This window comes from Neodiprion virginianus, chromosome 2 (genome assembly GCF_021901495.1).
Source record: "Neodiprion virginianus isolate iyNeoVirg1 chromosome 2, iyNeoVirg1.1, whole genome shotgun sequence".
In the NCBI taxonomy this organism is placed as follows: domain Eukaryota; kingdom Metazoa; phylum Arthropoda; class Insecta; order Hymenoptera; family Diprionidae; genus Neodiprion; species Neodiprion virginianus.
In genome coordinates, this window is record NC_060878.1 from 23,580,672 (window position 1) to 23,603,655 (window position 22,984).

Consider the following 22,984-nt stretch of genomic DNA (forward strand, 5'->3'; position numbering starts at 1 on the left):
CCAAGTCTTCAATTTAGCAAGCATATTTTGAATAACTTATTTAATTGATACAAGTTTATCACCTAGGCTTGATACATGCAAATTCATTAAACCATTTTCTTGATTTTAGCAAGTAAAATTTGAGAGATTGCTAACGATGGTTTTTTATTTTTTAAACCACATCACCTGTGAAAATTGTGAATAACTTGAATGTAATCAATACAATGACAGTCAGGATTAAATAAGCAAGTGTGCAGAAAATCACATGAGGCTGAAGTTAGTAACATCAACGTAACAAAGCATCAAGAGAAAAATCATATTGTGCAATCTTAGAACTTTCAAGGAGTCGGCTTTGATTTTTTATGATGTTTCACTTCAATTTCAAATATTCCTAAAGGTGCGAAGTAACGATTTTTCCTAAATATGCATCATTATAGTCACATTACTAACTTCATCCTTGTAAAATCACAGTCATTCAATTCGAATATCTTTGATTAATAAGCGATTTCCAGAATACAATAATCTAGAGAAAAATGCATTGCCATATGTTCAAGTTCAAGAATTTGCAAAAAATCACGAGGTATTGTCTCATCTAATACTACCATCTGACAATTTCTAAAAATCGTAGTCCAGTTAGTAAAAAACCTCTTAGATATAGGGTACATCGACCGTTCGTGTCGACGGTTGGTTATGTACATTTTTTTATAATCAGCGTTAATGGTAATAGTAGATTGTGAATTTTGCAAACAATACGACAAACTTGTAAGTAATTGAATGAAACAAAAACACTAAAGGTACTGTTACGCAAAAATATCAGAAATTTCATTAATGTGTGGCTGACAAGTTGTACCAAGGTCGCAAAGAAAGAGCACTCTTATCTTAATGCAAATCTAATGCTGGCTGGCTAGCTAACAAACTCTGTTTTTTACAAAAATAGTTTTGTATAAAAACGTGTGCCCCAACGGGAACTTACAGGTCAGAATGAAATTTTAACTGTTTGTAAATAAAGACATAGTGTAGAATTGAATAAAATATTGATAAATAAGTCAAATCAGAAACAAACGAACTCGGAAGAATACAGAATATTTTTGTACATTATATTTGTATGAGGGTGTTCTTGGAGTAAGATTAAAAATTTTTATCTCATTGTTGATGTTTTGGCTTTGATGGAAGCCCTCCTAAGACTTTATTTTGAACCAAACAAAACAGGTAGGAGTAAATTTACATAGAGTACATTATACCTTGATTATTCTAAATACAATAGGATATGTCTCAAAATTAAGTTAAATAAATTCAAGCTATATCCTCTCACCATTAATTCAATGTTTAAAAGGAGAACGGATGAAATGTAATCAATACTTCAATGAATCAACATTTGTATTTAGATTGAATTGGTTAATCATCATGATTATTGTTCTAATGGTAAATTTCAAAAGTTCTATAGGTACGAGTATTGTGTACATTTTTGTGATCAATTCTAGGTAGTATTTGATGCTGATATAAATGATACAATTTATACTTCTGTATGAATAACATATATGTGGAATAATGTGTAAATAGAAATAATATGTATCCCAAGAACAACCCCTGGAATCATGGAAGAGTGACTGATTTCTCACAGCGGCAGTTTTCGATTATAAACCATTCAAATGCAGAACAGGCTGATGATCACTGGATATACGGTCATCCGAAATCCATTGTTTCTCACATTGAGATATAGAAAATATACAAGCATCCATAACAACCAACCAATTAACTATAAATGTTTTAATTTTTAAGTATTTCGAAGAGATATTTTTGCCAGATGAATTGAAAACTCGTTAATGTATTAATTTTTACAAATAATATGCACAATAACAGTCCATGCTTAATTGACGAACAACTTCTTGATGGAACAAAGCCATGATGAAATGACGACTTTGTAAGAACTGTTGTTGATTTGATTTGTGGAAATAACTGGTCTCATTTTGACTGTTTTAAACAATAATGAAGTATTCTAAAAAATACGAATTTTAGAAAATAATTTACTAGATCTTTTTTTATAATAATGCAGCATATAAAGATTGCCGCTTCTTGGTATAGATCATGGCAAGAAAAAGTATATACAAATTCGTGTTCTCCCAAACTTTTTCATGCTGCGTGCTCATAGAAATGCTAGAGGTTCGAATCCGTCATTCAATTACACTCACACCACTTTGCCTGTTCTCGTTAATCACAATAACAATATGTACATATAATAATAAAATCGCACTTTCTAGATAAGCTAGAGACATTTCGGTGAATCCTATGTTGTCAATAATTTCACTATTAACCATAGTCACACTTGACACTGTCGCAATTTGCACTCCAGAAGAGACAGTTACCTACACCGCTATAACATATTAGGAATACAGCGGCCAGAAAGACAACACTACAAATGGTGCATGGCTTTCTTTCAAGGAAAAAACCAATTAAATACAGTATCATGAACATGACATGAGTCTGAAGTAACGCAGGATTCACTGGTTTTGGTATTAGTAAAACAGGAATCAACCATTGTAGGCAATACATTGTTTTTTCCAGGGACAATGATTTCACCTTGAACCACAAATCTGCTTCCGTTGTTTAGAAACGTCAGATGGTTGAGCCACTTTGAAAGTGATAAACATTTAATACGTTTCATCAACGAAGTTTTACATCGTCACTTTTTTCGCGTTATATTTTTCACAACATACGAGGTTAGTTTTGGCAAGTGATTTCACATTTGCGTAGTAGTCAGACTATCCACGCGTGGATGACCGCATCATACGTAAGAGACAATTGCGATTTTCGATTGTCAATTATCACACGTTGCGAAAATTATTCACGGCTGCTCCAATCCCTATCTGGTGAGACTCGCACTGGTATCAAATTTACCCACCTTTTGTACTTTCCAATGATTATAATTAGTTACAGAATTCAAGCTATTCTCCGAACATTGGCTTGCAGAACCCACGGACATAGTAGGTATGTGCCGATATACACTGCGAGCACTGTTCAGTGCTCTTACTGGGGAGAAATTCGTTCCGTTATAGACTGACAGTATACAGTCGCAGTATCCTAGGGAAATATATGACGTCATAAATCGTCGCCATTTTTCTACTGTGAACACTGGTGTTTTCGAGGTAAGGTGCTCTCAGTGCTTTGATCACGTGATCAACAGCGATCAGAAATTTAACAGCTTCCACTATTGATAATTATTATTATTGAATATTGTCATTTAAAAATACCAGCCGTTAAAAACAAAAATGGAAAATTTGAAGAAATTGTGTTTATTGTAGTGTGAAACAAATATTATGTATGAAATGAAAATAACGCCAAAAAATGTCGATCACCGTATACTGTACTGTGTTCCGTTTTAAACAGTGACCAGTATAGCTAAGTATAAAGGAACGGCTTCGCAGTATACTAAATTGACGTCACACCTTACAGTGCTCGCAGTGTATATCGGAACATATCCAGTATAATTCCTATGTCCATGTTAGAACTCATCCTGTTACCGCCTCTTTAGTCCTTAGGCTGGATTTTCACGTGCGGCAAACAGCTGGATGCAGCATATTCTGATTCGTTATTTCACCAAAATCACTAAGTTAGACATCACAAAATGGTGATTTTGGTAAATTGACCGATCAGAGCATGCTGCGTCCAGCTGTTTGCTGTATGTGAAAATCTAGCCTGAGTGTGAGATTCTTGTAACCGGAAGGTTCAAGGAACCGTCTAGCTATTATAAATATCCCTAGGTACAGAAGCCCCTTAGAGCATATACAGTATGGTGGCAGCCTGGTGACAGAAAAAGTTTCCCCGAGCCGGTGAATTTTCGTCTAATTCAACTTCACTACGATCCTTATCATCTATGTATATCGCTAACGATGTAGTCGGTATATACGCTATAATTATAGATTCTTGGTGGCAGATCGTCGTTCCATAACAACTGACGGGTCACGCTTTTTGCCCAATCTGGCATGACTCTATTGCATATTACAACAATAATATTACCAGCTCGCTTTATTTCTAAAGTTCGCATATCTAGCTGAAATCTATCAGTGAATAGTATGATCAATTTTTCCTGGTTTGCTAAGAGATTCATCTGCAAAATTGAAATGTTGATGTAGTAGTTTAAATCGTAACTTTGACGAAGGTTGTTAATTGTGAGCGGGTGGCTTTTAGCGGGGAATTGTGTGGTTGGATTTGTGTCTTATTGGAGTAGGGGAAGCGTGAGTTTTAAAATTTTTGGAGTTTACTCCTTAAGAAACGATTTGAGTTATAAGGCCTGGTACGAAAATTTTGTATGGGGTAGAACCAAGTGTAACATTCGGAAGCTTGAGGCGTTAAGTAGAAAGAGATAAACATATATATCTGTAGGATTGAACGTGCAAAAGAATGAGATGGGATACATTACAGAGCGTATCCTATACTAGGGGTCGCCTCTTTGCGCGATGCTTCGTAGTTTCACTGTATCGTTCACTACCTCTGGCCTGAGAGTTGAATGGGTGCGTATGTTTGTACGTGGGTGTTGTGTGCCTGCGTATTACGAAGTTCTGCCGCAACTTGTACGCTGCTGCTGGGTACAGGGTATGCATGCTGTGTAATAAATATAAGCTACTGCGATACATATAGTAGCATTCATTGTATAGATTCAACGTACGCAACAGCAACCTAACCATCAACTTTTAATGTTTTGATTTTAAAGTTTTCTTGTACTTCTATGCATTGATACGTGTATTTTATGTATTATTAAACAAATAATCTAGTGATTAAAGTTAGAATAACCCGAATAATTACAGATATATGTTTGTTTCTCTTATCGTTTTGGAAAGTGCGTTCATTTACCCTCTTTTTCAATTCGATATATATCATAATTATTGTTCGTAAGGAGTAGGTAAACGCCAGTCGTGCGTCGGAGCTGACACACACACACACCTTTTTTCTTATGGATTGGTGGGTAGCGATATTGTTTTGTATTTATTGGCTGTTCGTCGGTTGTAGTTATTTGATGTTTAATTATCTTAGTGTATCCTAAATTATCGCCTAGTAGGTGAAATATATCTGCGCTTGCTCGGATTAAGTTATAGACATTCTCTTTTTCCTCGGTATTTAATTACTTTTACACTTGTTGTTCGTAGTTTTATTTTCATACTTCACGGATTCATTGGACTCACTTGGTATTATCGTAGTTTCATTATTATTTTTCATGGATTTATCATTATCTTTCATAGATTAATTGGATTCAACTGGATTTATTGCAGATTCGTCGTTATTTTTCATGGATTTATAGGAATTTTTCGTAGATTTATTATCGTTTTTCACAGATTCATTGGATTCACTTGGATTTATCGTAGATTCGTCGTTATTTTTCATGGATTTATTGGAATATTTCGTAGATTTATTATCGTTTTTCACAGATTCATTGAATTCACTTGGAGTTATCGCAGATTCGTCGTTATTTTTCATGGATTTATTGGAATATTTCGTAGATTTGTTATCGTTTTTCACAGATTCATTGGATTCGCTTGGATTTGTTGCATATTCGTCATTATTTTTCATGGATTTATAGGAATATTTCGTAGATTTATTATCGTTTTTCACGGATTCATCGTCGTATTTTATGCATTCGTCGGGATATATTTGATATCTTGTGGGTATATTCTTATAATTAACGGTTTCTTTTGCGTTCTCGCTTTTGATTTTAAAATTCTGGGTATCTGATTCTAAAGAGTCCTCTGTTTCACTCATTTCCTCCAGGATTTGCGGTGGAATCCTCAGCCTTACTTCCGAGTCTGACGTATTAATTGCATAAAGGTACGCTTTATTATATCGATTTGCTACTAACGCGTTCCCTATGTAGACGTTGTCACCTGCGTCTATCAAAGGTAGGTACCCTTCGGTTAACTCAGTTTTTTCGAGATTGATACGGATGCCAAGCCGTGTCCTCGATGGAATTACGATAACATCTTCCGGATTTTTGACCTTTTCCTTTCATTTAAGAGATTCGGAAATTTCCGTCTTTAAATCGGATTTTGTATAACCGAGACACCCGTTAGATTCTACATCTAGGAGCGGTAAAACCTCGGCGCCTAGTTCGGTCTCCGCGAATTTGTCGCAGTTGCCAGTCTGCGCTCTATACGGAGTCGTTTTTTCCTGCTGGTTTAGAAATGGGATTTGTACGTTACCGAATTCTAATATGCCTTTATCAAAATTCATCTGAGCTTCATTTTCGTTGAAGAATTGGGATCCTATTATTCCGTCCTGTGGGATTGGTAAATTTTCCGGAACTATATGGAATTGAGCTTCGGTTCCTATTACGTTTATGGGAACTTCTCCCATAGTTTCTACGCACGCGGGGACTATTCCGTTAAGATTAAATTTCTTTTGTTCGTTTATTTCGATTTCTGACCTTACACAGTTATTTTTCATAATGTTCAGGTCGGAGCCTGTATCCAACATGAATGTACTCGGATTTTGTAATTCGCTCGCTTCTAATTTGATCGTAGGGATTATACTCTCTGGATTTATGATCGTGTTGATTGATTTGTTATCGGAATTTGGAGGCGGATTTGAATTTTTGTTAATAAGGTTTATTTTAACTTTTAGATTCCGTGTCGGAGGAAAAGGAGGTGGAAATCGTTGGAAGTTTGAACGGAAGGTATTCAGGAATAATTTTTGCCTTTTTCCTAATCTTTGCGTCTTCTTCGCTAATTGTTCTGGGTCGCGTTGGGGGCTCGAACAGCTTATTTCTTTCTTTTATTCGTTCTTCTGTATCTCCCATGTAATGGCAAATATCTTTAGAACTTCCGATGGTATGGTTAGAATTTTGCGGTTTATTGAGATAAGGCTCCTTTACAGAGTCCGGGATTTCGTGCGAATCGTTTAATATAATCGGCTGAGTATATTGTTCCCAAAGCTTCACTACGGTTCCGCGTTTTCCTCCGTTTATTTCGTTCGATTTTGGAGCATTCGGTATGAGAACAAAGGGTATGTCAGGGGTTTCGATTAAAGGTTGGAATCTTTGTTCGATAGAGTATTTCGATAAAAACGAGGGATCTCAGTGATGCAAGATTCCAGTAGGTGCGATATTAAAGAAACATTTGAATGGAAAATTTCCAGAGCGGATGGAAAAATTCTTGACTGACTCATTGATTTTTAGAATTTTGGCGAGTTAACGGGTATTAAAATTCAGGTTTGTTGAGTTATTATATTAAATCGAGCGAGATTAGGATGTTTTTCAGTTCGTGTCGGTAGCGCGCAAAATTTCCGCCGTCCGTCGGTCGCTACTCGCGTCACAAAAAGTTTTTCGCGATTATAACGTTTGGTTTCCCGGACGATACACCAAAAAATTTTATATGTGACGTCGGAACGGTACCTGGTGGAAATTTCCAGATGTTAGACACCGGAATCATTCACACAGCTACAGTTAGACTCACATCAGTAGTTTGGGTCACCAATTACCAATAAAGTATTGAAATACACCGGACAACGGGCATTCTCTCGCTCTAATAGAACGAACCGAGGAAGGAGTAATTATTGGATAAAAGATTTAATTAATCGGCTTACCTCTTGAGAATAATCTGGATATGATGACTTGCAGCGTAGATTGGTGACAGGATTTAACGGAATAACTGATTCTAATATATTGGGATACTTTGATTAACTTGGATTTATTTCATTAGTTCAATATTTCAAGTCACAAAAACGGAGTTACTTAGTGTAAGATCTTAAATTAATATGACAAAGTGGAACTGAAAGCTCGCTGGACTTTTGGGCAGAGTAACGTTGTATAAAAAGTTTAAATGCGAAAGGCAAAAGGTTTTTGTCGCGAGACTGTACCGGAACAAGATGACGAATCTGGTGGTAGAAACCAAGAGGACGATCGTATGATCGGTCGCCGTTTTTGTAGGGGTCGATCGTTGCGCAGAACGATCCCCTTCTTTAGATTTTGACATCTTTTGCGCACCTCCCCCTTTTTCTACGAATTCTAATTAGGGCACGACATCTTCGCCGCATGCACGCCTGTGATCTTAGTTCTTCAGCTATTACTATATTGCAAGTTTTTACATACCCATGGTACAACGCTGCACTGGTGCGGTGGTGTAGGTGCGGGGTCGTTGTTCTGTAATTTTCCATTCTGCGTGGGCTTTGTTGTTGGGGCGCAAGCCCCCCTTGGCTCCTCGGCTACTGTGCTTCTTCCCACCGCCTCGTGCTTTCGGCAGCTATTTCCTAATATGGTAATCGCAGTGCGTATGCGCTAGTGGTGATTCATGTTTTATGTTAGTGCCATGTGCATTTTCGGGGTCACGATGCGCTGAATTCTAGTTCCTGTTTACTTCTTAATATTCTTACTATCCTGTTCGTTACAAAGTCTATATATTAAGATTGTCATATTGGTTACTCGTCGTTTGTTAGTTTTACAGCGTGTGACTATATAAAATTGCGTATGTATTATAATTGATTACTGTCGTTATTCACCTGGAGTACAATAGCGATTGTTTATGAGACATAGTTGCGATTTGCTTAACATTATTAGAATCGCGCTGCCGCGAATATTCTTAGGTGTTTGTGTTATAACTATCTTAAGAGATTTAGGGTATTTAACAATTTGATAATTCGTAGTTTTAGAGCAGGTTTACATGTGTGCTTTCGTATATAATTCTCTTCTGTAATTATTACTTCTCATATTGATATAAATCGGCTTGGAAGCTTCTAGAACGTTTTTCTTATGTTTGTTGGTTGCCTGTTATTGGGCGTTGCCACGTATGCACCTTTGAGTTTATTGCGAGTTGATTAACCTTCAATCGTTTCGTCGGTAAGTTTCCTAATGTGTTCTCTAGATGAAGCTCTGTATGGCTCCACATTGGAGATCTGCATTGCCTTCAAAACGTTGCGCGTGTTGCCTACAATACGGCGTTACGGAGAAGAGTATAATTCATGCTGGATAATTAGTATTCACGGTTTTGAAGGTTTTGCAGTCTCTGGTTTTATGGATTATTGCAGCAGTGCTATCTTTACATTATATTGGTTATACATTTATCTATGGTTTTACAGTCTTCTATACTCCAGGCTATATGTTATAGCGTAAGTTGCTTATAGTATAGCTCTCAGCTCCGACTGCACAAATGGCATTGTCGAGTGCTATATAATAATTGGATATAATCGTGTTAGTTAATTATGGTGTTAATATGATAGTGATATATAATAACGTATAATAATATTATAGCTCTTTGTAGTGCGAAGATTTCGTAACATGGTTTTTAAGCTTCGGTTAGTGAATGTCATAGTTATTTCCATCTAGGGATATTCCAAATAGTTAGACAGTTGTTTTAATTTCTTATGGTTTCAAGATTCTCGTACTTCGAGTTTGGTTAGTTCGTAAATGTAACATGCAGTAATAATAGTCGATAAAACATACGAACGTTCCGGTCGGATGTTACAGGTCTATGCGTACTAAGGCCGTGTTCGTAAATTGACTGAGAGTACTCAAAATTCCCTAGGACAGAATCAGAGCTATCCACGAACTTGGAAGCGCAAAAGAGATAAAAGATTGCTGACAGTACTGTCAGTCAATTTTCGAACACGGCCTAAGTAGGCCTCTCCCTCACTAGCGCTAGCGGCGAAAATTCACAACATCGGCTTCATTTTTGAGCACGGTTTACAGTCGGAGTTCCCAGACCTGTCTATTAAGACCGTGCTTTTAACCAAAGAGTATAGGGAGTATAGTAACGTAGCAAGCAGCCAATGAGAGCATATTGCTGTCGCTGCATCCCAGCTGTTTGCTGCATGTGAGAAAACAGCTTAAAGCATTAGAGCATATACTGTGTATTATATATGCTCTAGGATACCGCCACGGCGATAGAAGGGACGCTGATTACCCTAGTTTGTAACGCTATTTGCGGTTCGGTTCAAGCGTGTAGTTAGGTTAGTGTTAGGTGAACTTGACAGACCAATGTGTGGAATATATTGTTCCGTGTCTCGTAGAGAACAGAATGGTGTCTCAAAGGCAGGAATTGACTCGAAAAGCACTGAGGTATTTGTTTTTTCATATCTTCACGCCACGCAAATTAATTTCCAACAAATTTTACCACTACTTACCTCCCAGTATTTGCTGAAGGCAGATGACAACGTACACACGAAAGTTTGAATTTTTGAATCGGGCATCTGGAAACTTTCAAATACCACATAAGAAAGAGAAACTAACGAATCTGTTTAATCGAATTGCTGGTCATAAAAAAAAACCATGATCCGATATACACATGTAAAATCTACAGAGCTGATGGAAATAAAACTTATTGTCAGTAGCCAAACATGCTAAACTTTCTTTGAGCAAGACGAAGCGAATTTGTTTTTCATTTGTCATTCTATCAAAGTTTTAATTTTATAAGAGTTTTCACCAAATTGTAACTATTGTGCTTCACCGTGTTGTTTTAAATAATATCTAGCTAGGTTTAGCATTACACTTGGCGGGGGGCTTTGGTAACACAACAAATGTTAGCAAATTAATTTTATTCACTGTAATATATAAAACTACTCAGAATTACATGGCTACCAATGTATTCCACGTAGAAATCTGTGACCAAAACTGATAGGAGATTTGTTATTTGCTCATTACAGTTATTGAAAATTGGTTAATCTGATAGCATCTGTAGGTTGTGAACAGAGCTGGCGGATCGACATGCACTTGGCAGTTGTCCTATTACAGCTATCTTATAGGGCGTTAGCCTGAGTCACGCTGTATATTAACATATTTTCAAGAATACTTCATGATCTTATTCAAATGTTACTTTCTACATTTAACCCTGTGTGGTCTCAATGTAATTTAGCTATTTCCGCAGTCGCACTGGGTGCGCCGTCCATGTACAGTTGTCAACGTGTTAAATGGCCTAAGAAGTTCTAAAAAAATACATGAATACTCTTGAATTTTTCTAAAATCGAACCCATAATTATTTGAGTACAAAAGTTATTGTATCTTATACTATGCATTAGTATCTGAACGAAAACGCTAGAAAACCATGTTTTGACCTCAATTTCAAGAAGTAAGAAATGTGCTATACTGAAAAACAAATTACCATGGATTGTTGTCATGGACACCCTAATGTTCAAGAATAATTGAGTTTTGATCGTTTCTGCCCCAAACTATAATTATTGGATAGCTTGGAAATGCACAATTTCAAAGAGATGCAAATTAATGATTTTTATGAAAAAGAAATCGACAAACATTTTTTATTGCAAAAATAATATTATCTTTAAGCAAACACGAAATTAGAAATGAAAACTAACACTAACTAAAAAAAAAATGAAATGCTCTTTTGGAAAAGAATGCTTATACCTGTTGTTTGGACATAAAGAAATCAGTCAATTAAGACATTGATTTACCACTTTAATGCACCATTAGAAGTCTTTTAAATAAAAAAAAGATCAAAAAGACTTTTAAATCCCAAGTTTTACTCGGACGTCGGTTGCACTGGGTCGTTTTTGTCCCCTCAAGTTTAAAACGCTGTAGCTCAAGAACAAATGGGTGGGGGACGGCCAGAACTTACCTGTACGAAGTTTTTTTGGAAATGGAAGCTGCGCCTTATTCCTTTTCGGTTTGTCGGGAATTCCCAAGTATAATTCTGCCTGGGACAAATTGACCTAGTGTGATTGCCCAGGGGTAATTGCAAACAATTTAATTTTGGTGAAATCGCATAAATATAAATATTTTTGGAATATTGAATAGTTTAATTAATGAGTTTATTCTTGCAATGCAAAAACTCAAGTTAAACTAACTTAAAAATTAAAAAATTAAAATAATTAACCAGGAGGAGCGTTGAATACATGGTAGTACCGCTTTTCTAAGACAGAATGCAGATATAAGATTTGTGCCTTATATGTACTTACATTAATTATTTCACTCGGTGCCATGTTTTGCGGTATACACGGAATCTTAAAAATGACTCAACCAATTTATTTCAACTTTGGAAACAGTGTAATTGGACAGTTTATCCTCAACATCACGACCTTTTTGTGTCGGTAGCATAATTGTGCCCATTTTAAGTTGAAATTTTATTTTTCAGCCAATATATAACTTTTTTATTGCCTTAACAAAAAAAGAAAAAAGAAGACTAGTACAAAGGTGAGATTGTGGTAAAGTGGATAAGCTATTTGAAGATAGTTTCCTCAAATTTGAACTAAATTGGTTGTACTATTTTAGAAATATCGTAGATACTACAAAACATGTCTTGGAACGAAATAGTTGACGTTATTGTCGATAGCAATGCTACCTATCAATAGATTCCAATGAAAAACTCGTTAAATCAAGCTTGATCTATATATTTTTGAATAAAAGACACCCGAATTGATTTGTATAATTGCTCGAGAATATTTGAATTCCCTAATTCACCCGCTTATTCACCCGTCTTCTCATTCATACTTTCTTATTGTGAGACAATTGGTATTGTATAGAATAATTATTTCAGTGGACAAAGTGCAAAGATGCAATGAATGCCAGAGGTCCTGATGGAACTTCGGAACTGTTCCGAAGATTAGCCAAACAGTGGGACGGCCATTTTGCAGCGAGCATTTTATGGATGCAAGGAAGAAACCCTGTAATGCAGCCATGTACAGATTCTGATGTCAATGGTAATGTCCTACTGTGGAATGGAGATGTTTTTAATGGCAGTTTGGTGAGTGAACACATTAGCAAATCAAGAAGTTTTGTGAAAGTATCAAGCCTTTTGTTCTGAATTCTATTTCCACTGTTTCCATGACTGGAATACTTGCAGTAAAAAGAAACTGCAAAATTATTTGTCAATATCATATGTTGTTCCCGCCACAGGATAAAGGGCATCATGCGTTTATAACTAGTCCACACTCTGTTCTTGAACAAGATTATTATACTAATGAACAATAAAAAAAAAAAAAACAATGCCATAAAATCTCATATTTATTAAACTTGCTTATACCGAAACCTCCAAGTAGTTCTTCCTACCAAAGAGATTTGGTAATAATTTCTGTAAAAATGTTTTGTACTTGTTTTCAAAATTTATTAACAATCAGCTGATGGCGATTAACCCTCTGAAGCATACATTTTTCCTTGCAGTCAAATTTCTTAAAGCTCGGTACATTAGGGTTCGCCACATTGCTGATTTCAAAAATGTGGTCAAATCTGACAAATTTTCAAAATTCAAAATGGTGGATCTAATATGAGTGAATAGGATCAATTTTTATGATTTCAGTCCACCATCTTGAATTTTGCAATTCTGACATCGGATTCGTTTTCAGTGACGCCAAAAACCCTCGAACTAACAAATTTCAAGCCAGCATGATCAATTTTTATATTTTCAGACTGCCATATTGGATCCGCTATTCTGAATTTTCAAATTTTGATATCGGATTAACGAGTTCCACTTTGCTGGTTCCCACAGCCTTCCCACAACTACATTTATTCTGTAAAAATAAGCATTTTCAAAACTGTTTATTTATAGTGCTCATTGTATTCGTGGAATCATCATAATCCCTCTTAAAACGTCAACATTGACATCTTAGAAGACAAATCAGGCAAAAAAAATGATAGTGATATCTCAAAATTGAATATAAATCTTGAATAACCAATTCATAAAAGGTGTCTCATATGTAAGATGCTGTGCCACAAAGGGTTAAGTCGGGGAAAAACCAGAAATCACTCAAAATTGGACAACAACATTAGTCGCAAATTACTAACCTAGACAAAAATTCCAAAATTTTATCTTCACTGTTTCCTTAATTGTCCGAGATAATATGGTAACTTTCGGGGAATTGAATCATTTTAATCGCATATTATACTAGGTGAAGAAAATTTGGCAATGATGTATGCCAAGGTACACGTCTCAATGTGTTGCTCAGAACATTTTTTGCAAAATGTACCAAAACTATGTTACACAAAAAATCCATTCCTTTCTTTAGGCAAGCGATACAGAGTGTGATACAACGACACTGCTAAAAAGGTTCAGTTCTTCCCAAAATGTTGTCGCAACACTGTTGGAGGTTCAGGGACCTTATAGTTTTATATACTTCAATAAGTCAGACAATTGTTTGTACTTTGGGCGAGATTCGATCGGTAGACACAGTCTATTAATAAAATTGAACGAGGACAAGACTTTGCTGACATTGTGCTCTGTTGGGAATAAAAATGTGAAAAATATCACAGAGGTACCAGCAATTGGAATATTTGTAACAAACTTAAACTGTGAAGAGTTCAATTTGACTTGTTATCCATGGAAAGAACCAAATCTTAGGTTCACAGATATTATTGAAGATCTTGAGACAAGTTTGAACATGGATATTGATGTAAAAGAAACCATTGTCAAACCAGAAATTGATAATTCAATTCTATATCTAGATCCAGAGATCAAAGATGTCCAATATCTCAAAAACATTGATTACAATCAAAATTTCAGTCAAATAATGGAACAGCTGTTAGAAAACAAGGAAGTATACCAAAGAGTGGAAAACATTTTAAGGTTTCTGAGAAGTTCTGTCGAAGTTAGAGTTAGAAAAAAACCTAACTACTGCAGGAATTGTATAAGCTTGTATCTGAATGGTGAAGAAGTAAACTGCAAGCATGCCAAAATTGGTATACTTTTCTCAGGTGGATTGGATTCTGCAATTTTAGCTGTTATCGCTAATCAATTTGTCCCAGAAAATGAAGAAATTGATTTAATTAACGTTGCTTTTGAGAAAATAAAGAATCCAAATTCAAATTGCACAAAGGAAGCTGCCACTATCAATTACGACGTACCTGACAGAAAAACAGGCAAACAGACTTTTACTGAACTTGAAAGGATTTGTCCTAATAGAAGGTGGAACTTTATACAGGTTTGTTGGTTAATTAGTAAAAGTATTTTAAAAGGTTACAGGACTCTTGAAAAGCAAAGCGAAATGCCATATGTAACAAAAAATTACAAATTGATGAAATGAAGTACCGACCTATTTAGTTTCGAATTGACATTCCGATGAGTAGGTGTATTTAGTCCAGTCAAATAGAACTTGAAAATGACAAAACGGATTGAAAGCCAAATTTTTTAGGACGAGTAGAGGGTCATCTGAGATGCCCAAAAACACCAAAATCCAACAAAATTTCCTTGTGCATCGACCGCCCTCTTGAACAAAAGATAATCCTCTATATCTCGGCTCCCATTGGTCGGATTTTCGATTATTTTTTTGTTTTTTTTGGAAAAAAATATTGTATACAACTTTTATTGGAAGTATTTTTTGATAGCTGTGAATGAAAACGTTTTACAATAAAAAAAGTGCCATAAATTGATGTCTAATAATGTTTATTGTCAATTATATTGCCCCCTTTAGATGTTATCAATAAATTTTTCATATAAAAGTTGTAGAGGACTAAATTCTGAATAATTTTTGTCTTTACAATTTTGCGATTACTCGAATATTACTTGAGATAGAGAGCGTCAAAGTTGTCTCTGTCCGCATTCTACCTGTAAAGCTTACGGACACAATAGGCGACGGAGCAGTTGCATACGAGAGGGATCCTTGGCGAGGCCACCAGCGGATATGATGTTTTTGGGTGAGTTAATTTTTTTTTTTTTTTTAATTTTTCTTTTCTTATAAGTTTATTAAAAATTATAATATATATTAATTTATTACAATAAAATATAAAATAATAATCATAAATAAAATAAATTTATTGTACTAAGTTTTTTATATTAACTTTTTTATTTATCAAAAATAAATTAAAATTATGATTTATATAAACAAATAACAACAAAATTTTTACATTAACTTTATTGAATATAAATAGAGGTAATTAAGTCAAATAATTTAATAAATTAAAAAAATCGTTAATTTCTATAAATTATTCATCTTAAATTGGTGGATAATTAATTTTTGAAAATTAAAAATATGAAATTAAAAAATTAATTATTTATCTATCTGTATGTTTTCTTTAAACTTTTCAATAAGCTTTAATCCATTGTATAAATGATCCTAATTATATATCATAAAGTACTTTAGATGGCATTCTTTTATTGATTAATATTTTTATAAATATATTTTATTCATGATTATCTTAATATATATAAATCTCGTGTCACGATGTTTGTCCTCAATGGACTCCTAAACCACTTAACCGATTATAATAAAATACGCACACCATGTGCAGTTCGATCCAACTTGAGAGATAGGATAGTTTAAATCTCAAATTATAGTCGCAATTATAATATATTGCTAATTATTTGTCTGTTATTATTTGACAGTCACAATTATCTGTTAACTCCGAATGATTCTAACAGATGTCGATACCTTTCGACTGGGTTGAGTAAGTAATCAATAGATGGCGCTGCTATGGTAAATCTACGAACGTGTCATATAAGCTACACTAGCAACCCACCCGGCTTCGCACGGGCATATAATAATATAATAAAAGAAAATACACAACGTTTACAGTGAGTTTCTAGAAAAATAACATTTATATTATTACTTAATATTATTATATGCCCGTGCGAAGCCGGGATGGGCTGCTAGTTATTTTATATTTTATGGTAATATCTTAATATATATAAATCTCGTGTCATCTTAATATATATAAATCTCGTGTCACGATGTTTGTCCTCAATGGACTCCTAAACCACTTAACCGATTATAATAAAATACGCACACCATGTGCAGTTCGATCCAACTTGAGAGATAGGATAGTTTAAATCTCAAATTATAGTCGCAATTATAATATATTGCTAATTATTTGTCTGTTATTATTTGACAGTCACAATTATCTGTTAACTCCGAATGATTCTAACAGATGTCGATACCTTTCGACTGGGTTGAGTAAGTAATCAATAGATGGCGCTGCTATGGTAAATCTACGAACGTGTCATATAAGCTACACTAGCAACCCACCCGGCTTCGCACGGGCATATAATAATATAATAAAAGAAAATACACAACGTTTACAGTGAGTTTCTAGAAAAATAACATTTATATTATTACTTAATATTATTATATGCCCGTGCGAAGCCGGGATGGGCTGCTAGTTATTTTATATTTTATGGTAATATCTTAATATATATAAATCTCGTGTCATCTTAATATATATAAATCTCGTGTCACGATGTTTGTCCTCAATGGACTCCTAAACCACTTAACCGATTATAATAAAATACGCACACCATGTGCAGTTCGATCCAACTTGAGAGATAGGATAGTTTAAATCTCAAATTATAGTCGCAATTATAATATATTGCTAATTATTTGTCTGTTATTATTTGACAGTCACAATTATCTGTTAACTCCGAATGATTCTAACAGATGTCGATACCTTTCGACTGGGTTGAGTAAGTAATCAATAGATGGCGCTGCTATGGTAAATCTACGAACGTGTCATATAAGCTACACTAGCAACCCACCCGGCTTCGCACGGGCATATAATAATATAATAAAAGAAAATACACAATGTTTACAGTGAGTTTCTAGAAAAATAACATTTATATTATTACTTAATATTATTATATGCCCGTGCGAAGCCGGGATGGGCTGCTAGTTATTTTATATTTTATGGTAATATATTAATATATATTATAATTTTCAATAAACTTATAAACAAAGAAAAATTTAAAAAAAATATATATCTTACATAAAAAATCATTTGAATAAAAGATGTAGAAAATATTTTTCTCTGAAAAACTGAAAAATAAAGAATAAAATTGAAACAGTAGAAGCCAATATATCGACGATTATATGCAGCTGCTCCGTCGCCTATTGTGTCCGTAAGCTTTGCAGGTAGAATGCGGACAGAGACAACTTTGACGCTCTCTATCTCAAGTAATATTCGAGTAATCGCAAAATCGCAAAGACAAAAATTATTCAAAATTTAGTACTCTACAACTTTTATATGAAAAATTTATTGATTACATCTAAAGGGGGCAATATAATTGACAATAAACATTATTAGACATCAATTTATGGCACTTTTTTATTGTAAAACGTTTTCATTCACAGCTATCAAAAGATACTTTCAATAAAAGTTGTACACAATATTTTTTTCTAAAAAACTAAAAAAAAAAATCGAAAATCCGACCAATGGAAGCCGAGATATCGAGGATTATCTGTTGTTCAAGATGACGGCCGATGCACAAGGAAATTTTGTTGGATTTTGGTGTTTTTGGGCATCTCAGATGACCCTCTACTTGTCCTAAAAAATTTGGCTTTTCAATCCGTTTTGTCATTTTTAGCTACTTTTCGGTCTAATTTGACTGGACTAATTACACAGTATCTATATCATTTTATCTGAGAGAATTGGATACATAAAAAAGGTATGTTCGATTACTTGGTATTTATAGGAATAATTTAATTATGTCTACTCGGCCAAAATCTGATTTTTGTGCTTACATTCAAATCAATTTAATTTACTAATCGCGTTAGTTATAACATCTCTTGCCTATTAACATTCAGAACACATCCTCCAATTTTATTTTGAATATCCGGAAGCCCAATTTCTAGTAAAAAATATAAAAAATGAAAGAAATGACATTTTTTTACAAAAATTCCTTGTATTGAAGTAAACAATTTTGTGAGGTTTTTTTTTTATTTTAATATTTCTAACGATGCAATTGAATTATGGTGATTGATTCTAAAGTGTTTGAAGAATATCTGAGAATTTTTTCAAGTTGATCGGATAATTTGTTTTGAAATGGTGGACCGTGAAAGAGTGCAGAGAATCTTACAGACCCACAGTGTGCTCTGTGATAGAAAAAATAGTTGTGTGCTCTGAGGGTTCATGAAGATACTTCTTAAGATTTCATTGCTTGACGAAATCCGTTACAATTACTCGTAATTTCATTGTGTATTGTACAGCTACCCCATAAGATATAAAATACGAATAATTATTAGTAGCTATCTTGTCAGAATCTCTTGGAACTACATAGCATTTGTTATAGATTGGCAGGTTTATAAGCCCATCATTGATTCACAATTATTATTGCTATGCTTGTAATTAATCATATTTTCAAGTTTTATTGTATGTACAAGAGTCAAAACAATGAAATTGTATTAAAATAGAGAAACGGCAGATGGAATTTTCAAGAGTACTGTACCCTAGAAAAGTTTTACAAAAAGTTTCAAGGTCGAATAAACGTCAGCAAAATTTTAATTAATCATTTTAGGTAAACGTAATGCAAGTAGAGCTTCAGAATTATCGTTCCAATCATATTTGTAACCTCGTTTATCCATTGCGCACTGTATTGGATGAAAGCTTGGGGTGTGCTGTATGGTTTGCCAGCAAAGCTAAGGGTGTGCTGATGCCAACTGAAATACCATATGAATCTTCGTGCAGAATACTTCTCCTTGGTATGGGAGCTGACGAACTATTTGGAGGATACATGCGGCACAGAACGACATTAAAGCATAAAGGCTGGGACATGCTAGCACAGGAATTAAGTGTGGAACTAGAAAGGATATCTGAACGAAATTTAGGAAGAGATGACAGGGTTGTATCTGACCATGGAAGGCAATCTAGATTGCCATACTTGGATGAAAATTTTGTCAAATATGTCCAGACCCTCAAGCCATGGGAAAGGTAACTGCTGCAATACAAATCGTATTGTGTTTCAATACATAATTTGTTAGATGGTAATGAGTATTGGAACATGTCCTCATGACGTCAGAGCCTGGTTGTTAACGCCATTTTATCAGCAAATAACTCAAGTTTTTAATTTTGATGGAGGCAAATCGTAATTCTTAGGGTTTCAAATTACTCATATCACATAAATTAATGAAATGTAATCAAAAATATATCTGTTCTACCATCCACGTCCATTACTTTATATCCTGGTTCATTACTTTGATTTTTTTCCACCAGATGATGCATTACAAAGCGACAATCCCAATAGCTAAAAAATTATGCAAAACAGTTTGGTTTTATCGAAAAGTTATCTTAATTATCAGTTTTATTTATACCAACATTGGTGGTGTGATAAAGAAATACCCCTGAAAAACACCACCAACTTGAATTAAATTTTACTGCTAATATTTTTTTTTCAAATGTGTTTATTTTTGAGATCTTACAGGTTTACATTTGATTACTTTTTGTTTGGCCTATCGAAGCGAGTGTTATGTAAGGCTCTTTAATCCACACGTTTGTCTGACTTTAGCCTCATTGTTAGCCTTTACCTTCTCACATCACATATCACATCCCGTTCCTGTTCTTATTACCTGACTTTACCTCGCAACTCATCAGCTAAATCCCCTACCGTGTTCCTAGTTGTACACTGTACAAGAAAAGATGCAACTAATATCAGTTTCCTTGACCGCGTATTTAAGTGAGAGTGGTAGTTCACACTGTTACAGTATTTACTGTTTCATTGACAGCTCTAGTGTTGAGTTGCTGTGATGGCAGCACTAAAACAGCTTAGTATTTTCTATGCCATTTAAGTGATGAATTCAAAACTCGGCTGTTCATTTCAAATTTAATTTACTTTGACAAACACATACACTATTTTGACAATTAACGTGTATCTTCTACATGCAGGTATGAAGAAACTAGTAATCCACTTGAGTTGTTCACTGAAGTGGCACCGAAACACATTTCAATATCTAGCTTGATATGCACAAAAATTGCAAAACTTTGAATCTGGCGTGGCAGCACCATCACTAGGTCGGATTTCGAAAGAGAGTTAAAAATGCTTTAAGCAACTCTACGTAGCCTCTTCCCTGACAACTGTACCACACTCTAAACTCAACTTCCAAATTGACTTTTAAACCAAACTTTCAAACCATCAACTTCAAATCACCTTCTACTAATCTCGATTCTCTATTCATCATTCAATAGTTCCCAACTTGATACACGACCAATTTATATACAGGGTAATTTATTGAATACTGATAACAAGTGCAACTGAAACAGCCAATTTTATCTGAGACTTGCATAACTGGCTCTCTTACTCAAGGGTCGGGTGGCCAGTATTCTGATGAATAAATAGATTTCCATAGGCAGAATGGGATTGAAAAAATGAACTAGATGAAAATTCAACCTTAAAATTTTATCCAATTGAAACAAAAAATGCCTTGTATATGCAAACTTGACTGTGAAATTATAGTACTGAGATACCCGTACACAAAATACATGCGCCACGAATTTTACTTGTTCTCTGTTACAAAAAGAGATTATTAATTCTATATCTTGTTTCAGGTGTTACCCAACTGATCAAATGCCAGTTGGATTGGGTGATAAACTTCTTTTACGACTAGTTGCACGTCGAATTGGTCTCCAGAGCGCGGCTAATTTTCCGAAGAGAGCTTTCCAGTTTGGATCGCGCATTGCTAATAGTAAAGAAAATGCCAAAGATGTATCCGATAGGTTGTGAACTGTAATTAATAAATAGTTACTTTTAATCGCTAAACATAATATCACAATAATTCATCATTCGCGTACATCAAATGTCATGCCATTTTTGCAATACTTATGATAAACCTCGATAATCAAATGTAATACACTACATTATTATTCGTAGGTATAAAGGCTAAACCAGGGTTATTGCACTATAGGCTACCGATGTGTTTCTTGTGAAAATTTACGACGGAAACGTTTCTTACTTCTTATGGGAAATTAGTTGTTTGTGAATTACAGTCTTTTGAAATAGGCCAATCCGGTAGCTTGTAACGGCTCACAACAGCTGTAGAGTGCATCATCATGAAATGATAATCTGTCAGCCCTGTTCTGAGCCATCAGATGTTACCGGATCGGCCAGTTTTAAACAGCTGTATTCGCAAATAATAAATGTCCCATCAGAAGTAAAGCGTTTCAGTCATAGATTTTCACAAGGAATACATTGGTAGCCTATGAGGCAATGGATTGGGGTCACCCTACATATTTTCGTAGTATTATGGAACATTTTAAATGTAATTTTTTATATTATGCACATGTATTTAATTTATTGCATAGAAATCATGTTTTTATATTCAAGAGAATTAAAAGGATATGATTCTGTAACGATGGTCTCTCACTTCATGCTAACACCTTGTAGCCATATGAGTAGAGAAATAATCTTGCATGCATCACTGATGATTATGTAGAGCTAAATCGCGACAACTCTCAACAGCTGATTTTACACATTAGCAAGGCTGACGATTTAATCAAAAATAGAGATAATTCTAGTGAATCTAAACACAGTTGGAAGAATCGCGAAACCAATGCGTAAAATCTTGTCTAGAATAGATGTAAATAACAGTCAACTTATGAGATTTGAGAAAAGTATGATAGAAAAATAAAGTCAAAATAGGTAAGCGAGTTAAAAAAATCTAAGAAGGAGCCTTTAAAAACCTTATTCAACGATCATGCTAACGGGAGATTCTGGAAGAAATTAAAAAATATTAAGGAAAGTAATGGTGGCCATAGGTGATGGAAAACTTACAATGTAATGAAGAAGTCAGGGCAATTTTGAGGCAGTACGGAATAAAAAAAGGATAAAGCTTCCCTCATCAAAAACCAAAATCCTAATAACAATTTCTTTCCATGTGCTCAGTTCCATGACTCAAATAGATCGTGGACGTGTTTTTGAATACCCATTGATTCGGAGCTTTATTTATTGAAGATCATATATTACTTTTACCTTTACCGACCGAGCTAATTCCTCTTTTTTTTTCCTATATTAAATAAACAAAGGAACGGAGAGGATTCAATTTCAACGCAACCAAGAAACGCTTGGCCGCGCGCCTAGCTAATTGTGGGAGTATCGTTTGTTTAAGAAATGATTGTAATTCCTAGTTCTCATCTGGCGACCTCAACGTTGCATGAAAACAGTGTGATAATGGCTCATTTTATTTCTCATTGTTTTCGAAGTTGTGCAAAGTATCTCAGTTATGCACTTTTCGGCCCCTGAAATACGGGAAATGTGAAAATAGTAACAGGTGTCAAAAAGCGACATATTTTTTTGACGATTTCCGGGAAATAAGTAACTTTCCTGAATTCCGCTACAGAAGAGCGATGCGTCGTGGAAATTTTAACCCTTTCCATGCATTTGTTTATTTA

General features: G+C 34.6%; 2 protein-coding genes across 4 annotated transcripts; one reads left to right on the top strand and one right to left on the bottom strand.

Annotated features, from left to right (window-relative positions):
* Window positions 1-1,122: 1,122 nt before the first annotated feature.
* Window positions 1,123-3,016, bottom strand: LOC124297178 (bladder cancer-associated protein). The gene has a single exon (XM_046747909.1). It carries the CDS (start codon window positions 2,527-2,529, stop codon window positions 2,287-2,289), a length of 243 nt encoding a protein of 80 aa, XP_046603865.1. The 5' UTR covers window positions 2,530-3,016; the 3' UTR covers window positions 1,123-2,286.
* Window positions 3,017-4,062: 1,046 nt separating this feature from the next.
* LOC124297165 (asparagine synthetase domain-containing protein CG17486) lies at window positions 4,063-21,899 on the top strand. Of its 3 annotated transcripts, none has more exons than XM_046747885.1 (5): window positions 4,063-4,211; window positions 12,444-12,650; window positions 13,909-14,820; window positions 19,122-19,534; window positions 21,146-21,899. In XM_046747885.1, exons 2-5 carry the CDS (start codon window positions 12,465-12,467, stop codon window positions 21,318-21,320), a joined length of 1,686 nt encoding a protein of 561 aa, XP_046603841.1. In that variant the 5' UTR covers window positions 4,063-4,211; window positions 12,444-12,464; the 3' UTR covers window positions 21,321-21,899. The 3 variants fall into 3 exon arrangements, with proteins under 3 accessions (XP_046603841.1, XP_046603839.1, XP_046603840.1); XM_046747883.1 differs by lacking the exon at window positions 4,063-4,211 and adding an exon at window positions 9,729-10,015; XM_046747884.1 differs by lacking the exon at window positions 4,063-4,211 and adding an exon at window positions 10,024-11,638.
* The last annotated feature ends 1,085 nt before the right edge of the window (window positions 21,900-22,984 follow it).

Bases quoted from the DNA above. Each gene is read 5' to 3' on its own strand.
- LOC124297178 (XM_046747909.1), bottom strand. From the start codon at position 2,529: ATGTATTGCCTACAATGGTTGATTCCTGTTTTACTAATACCAAAACCA.
- LOC124297165 (XM_046747883.1), top strand. From the start codon at position 9,935: ATGTGTGGAATATATTGTTCCGTGTCTCGTAGAGAACAGAATGGTGTC. The intron at 10,016-12,443 runs GTATTTGTTTTT...TAATTATTTCAG, and splicing joins TTGACTCGAAAAGCACTGAG to TGGACAAAGTGCAAAGATGC. The intron at 12,651-13,908 runs GTGAGTGAACAC...TCCTTTCTTTAG, and splicing joins ATGTTTTTAATGGCAGTTTG to GCAAGCGATACAGAGTGTGA.